We start from the raw sequence: 3,896 nt of genomic DNA, 5'->3' as shown, positions 1-3,896 counted from the left end.
TTGCAGCTATTAAGTCTAATCCAAATTTTGACCAATACAGCCTTAGGGAAATCATTTCTACTTAATTTCTAAGTATTTGCTATTTGGTGCTACCAAACAAGGAAAAAAAGGAAAACATATTTTAGAAAATGTTCTCCCTGATACCAAACACACCCTTAGTTCAGACTTGGAAATGTACTCAGGTAGTATAAATTACTTTACCAATCTTATCGGTTCTGAAAAAAAAAAGATGCATTCATTCTTTAGCTAAAAAAAAAAAAGGATAATCTGGTGCACAAGACATCTCGCGTTCATGCAAGGTCGGAGAAGAGCCGCACATTGGGATATATGATGTAGACAGCCTACGCTAATGCAAGCATTTGTGGCTGTTCCAATGCTCGAACGCGTAACGTATAAGTCACACGAAGACAAATTTACATTGCTCCAATGGAACAAGAGCCATTAAGAATAGGTACAACCAAGAGAAGGACAGTTGCCGCGTCCACTTTCATTCACTATTAACACTCTTTCAATCTAGTAAAGGTCCAGTTTGTATACAAAGAATCAAGACTAGCATCTTTTTAACTATACATCTTCCTACGAGTATGCAAAATTTACATGAACTCACCATAACTCCCGAAAATTAGAAAGGAGAATGGATTAAGAGATTACAAATAAAATGACAACAAAAATATATGGAAAATGTACTAGACAAATAAACATCTATGATATATATATATGTATACGGTTAGCTTTGTAGCTTTCGCGGTTAGGATGAGAGTGCAAGCTCGGCCCATGCCAAAGACAATGCCTTGAGCTCAGCAGTTATGGATGTGTCAATGTTGCTCTTCAACATAGCACACAAGTCTCTCATGGAAGTCCTGCTACTGGAATTTGGGTGGATACAAAGGTTGACCACCTCACAAATCACTTTGAGGTCTTCATATTTGAAATGTTTCAACTCAGGATCTACAACATTAGGCAATACCTCTGGCACTTCAAGGAACTCTTTCGCCTGCCACATCAAAGTCAACATCAGATTCCGTAAAAGTTTTGCACAAGTGTCCGTGTTCTACAAAGTCTTATCATATACAAAAACTTCTCACATGGAAAGAAATGCTTACCCAATCTACCAAGCACCCTTTATCTTTGCAATATGGAGGTCTCCCGCTAATTATTTCGAGCAGTAGTACTCCAAACGCATAAATATTACCCTGGACGTCAAGATGACGACTCTCTAGAGAATTTGGAAGGACACATATTGCTCCTTCACTACTGATAGCACCAGAATTCTTTTCTGATCTGGCAATTATTGTTTTCCAACTTTCAAAATCAACAAGCTGCACCAAGATAAAATAAAATTTGAGAATGTAATTATCTTTTGTAGAGATACTAGGAGTATTAGTTATAGTTCAATCGTTAAATTTTTTTCACCATGCACTTATACTACGTAGCTGATAGAAACTTTACGTCACAGAAAATGAAGCATCATAACTTTGAATTCCTGAGTCCACCACCATTGCTTATAGATTAGCTCAATTGACAGGTCAACTAGAAATTTTACTCGTAAATTGGTTTTGACGCAGTGTTAAAGATATCTTTTGCTTACTCTGGGAGAAAAATCTTCGGTGAGATAGACAGCGTTTGAATTCAATTCAGATATAGTAAATGGTGGGACAAGTTCTGAATGGAGAAATTTTAGTCCCTTAGCAATGCCAATAACTATTTTCATCCGCCGGGTCCAAGAAAGTTGACATCCTTCTCCATCTGAGATAAGTTCAAAGAGTTTGAATTTCAGCCTCTAAAATATAAAGTATGCGCACGTGTAAAATAATTTATTCCACTCACAATGAAGGTGTTCATATAACGTCCCGTTAGATGCATACTCAAACACCAACATCCTTGTGAAGGGACTGCTCTCACTGCAGTAACCTAGAAGTTTTGCAGTATTCTCATGATTTATTCTCGCTAATTCTGCTACCTGAGTTTGTAAAACCATATAAGTTAGAGCATTGCATCAAAGATGAAAATTTTAGGTACTTTTATTGCACATGAGAGATCAGCTTTAGCCAGACATTATGAGGAAATAATAAGTTTCACCTCTTTCTGAAAATAGAGTTCTAGATAGGCGGTCCAGTGCTCTTCTTTAACACAAAGGGAAATGACAGCAATTTCAGGTCCGCCTTTCATGGTTCCTTTGTAGACCAAGCTGTCTGGTGAGGATCCAATAATATTGCTGAAATCTTCACAAGCTACCTCAAGTTCTTGTCTGCTATATCTTAGAACGTCTTTTAGCATCTCAGTATCTGACAAAGAAATATGTGTTTGTTACAATAGAAACGTGAAGTATAATTAATGCTTCTGAAATTGTAGTCTTATATGAAAAAATATCAAGTAACGATTAAAGGCAATTTACTATAAACGCCCAAAATGAAATTGCATGATACTCACCTACATAAACTGTCATATGGTCTTTCTCACTAGCTGATTTCTTCCAAGGGATGATGATAAATGAAGATTTGTTCTTGTACTTGTTAATGGCAGTAAGAATAACCACAAGGAAGAGAGAACCTGCAATAACTCCGGTTACCACTTCTAAAGCTAAAAGCCACGTGGGTTTTGAAGTAGCCTTATGTCTGGCTCCTCCTTCAGCAGACCGATGCTTATTATTGCTCTGTGTTGGATGGCTTTTGGCAGGCGGCGTGCCTCCTGTAATGCGAAAGTTACATCAATTCAATCCTATTAAACTTGATCTGTTCGACTGCGACTGTTAAGGAAATGGGCTAAAGCCTCTTTAGGATATGCTATCAAAAGTAAGCATGACCAGCTTGGACTTTCACCCCTTGATGTGATGCATTAAAGATTCAAGGGCTTATTTTATGATTCTGTTCAAGTGTAAGAGTTTTCATCTGCGACTGATAGAAGTTGTCTAGCAGATTACATACCACATAAAGCAGTAGAACGCTGTCTAGGATCTTTTTCTTGAAGGCAGTTTCCTTGAAAGCTAGATCTATAGCAAGAGCAAAATAACAGGTGTTCAGAAATCGAAAATAGAGTAGAAAAAAATGCATGTGCATTAGAATGAAGAACTATACTTTGGAAGGAAATGCAGACACTTTGGTATGCTGCCAAAGAAGAAGTTGAAGGAGAAATCAGCAACTTTCAGTTGAGATAAACGACAAAGACCAGTAAGTTTGGCACCGGAGGCATACCTAAACAGAAACAAAAGAAGATTACTAAGCAACCAACTTTGAGATAAAAATGAAAGGGATCTATACAGAACAATGAGAAGCTCAAGCAATCATAAAAGGGTTTACTGATTTTTCTAGAAGAAGATACAGAATATTGCTACATCATCACCCATGACTTTTTGAATATACATGTTGAACGCTATAAGATTCCATTACAAATCATTGTTGTTGTCGATTTAAGGGTATAGCACAAAGAAATACTTCATAGAACTATGACCAGTTAACCCATATTCTCCTCACACAACACTGACCATAGACGCAGGAAGGAAAAATAAGTGTGTGAAGTTTCTAGAAGTAGAATGATTATGTCACATCAAAAGTTAAAGGTACAACAGACATGAATGTCAACAAAAGGCCAGCAATATCAGTCAAGACCCAAGACTAGAAAAAAGTTCAAATACTAGCAATAATTTTTCAATTTTCAGAACTTTGTAAACATTCAGACATAAGGCACCAAAAAACGTTGCAGCAAATCATATGCTCATTGAGATAGTATGGGTTAATTTACTTCAATAAAAGATAAAAAGGAAATATAAATATCAAGCTTTAAATATCTCAAAAAATTTAATGCTCTCAAGTCCTGGGAACATTAGAGTTTAGATCAACAATTTTTTATTGAGGTATAATTAGAGGCTTCAAGAGAAGATTTCAAGCTTCAGATAGTCC

The 3,896-nt window shown here is 36.4% G+C and overlaps 1 protein-coding gene across 1 annotated transcript in view; it reads right to left on the bottom strand.

The window, feature by feature from the left end:
- Window positions 457-3,896, bottom strand: part of LOC109233231 (probable LRR receptor-like serine/threonine-protein kinase At1g63430) — a 5,409-nt gene continuing 1,969 nt past the window's right edge. Inside the window, exons 6-13 of the mRNA XM_019399022.1 lie at window positions 3,075-3,191; window positions 2,925-2,989; window positions 2,431-2,688; window positions 2,080-2,285; window positions 1,828-1,960; window positions 1,589-1,746; window positions 1,104-1,319; window positions 457-994 (exon numbers count right to left, since the gene is read on the bottom strand). Of these exons, the coding sequence (XP_019254567.1) occupies window positions 749-994; window positions 1,104-1,319; window positions 1,589-1,746; window positions 1,828-1,960; window positions 2,080-2,285; window positions 2,431-2,688; window positions 2,925-2,989; window positions 3,075-3,191 (1,399 nt within the window). The 3' untranslated portion in view covers window positions 457-748. The remainder of the gene's footprint in view (window positions 995-1,103; window positions 1,320-1,588; window positions 1,747-1,827; window positions 1,961-2,079; window positions 2,286-2,430; window positions 2,689-2,924; window positions 2,990-3,074; window positions 3,192-3,896) is intronic.

Source organism: Nicotiana attenuata, chromosome 10 (assembly GCF_001879085.1).
Source record: "Nicotiana attenuata strain UT chromosome 10, NIATTr2, whole genome shotgun sequence".
NCBI classification, from domain to species: Eukaryota; Viridiplantae; Streptophyta; class Magnoliopsida; order Solanales; family Solanaceae; genus Nicotiana; species Nicotiana attenuata.
Note: the sequence above shows the minus strand (reverse complement) of the source record. Positions and strands in the feature narration are given on the sequence as shown.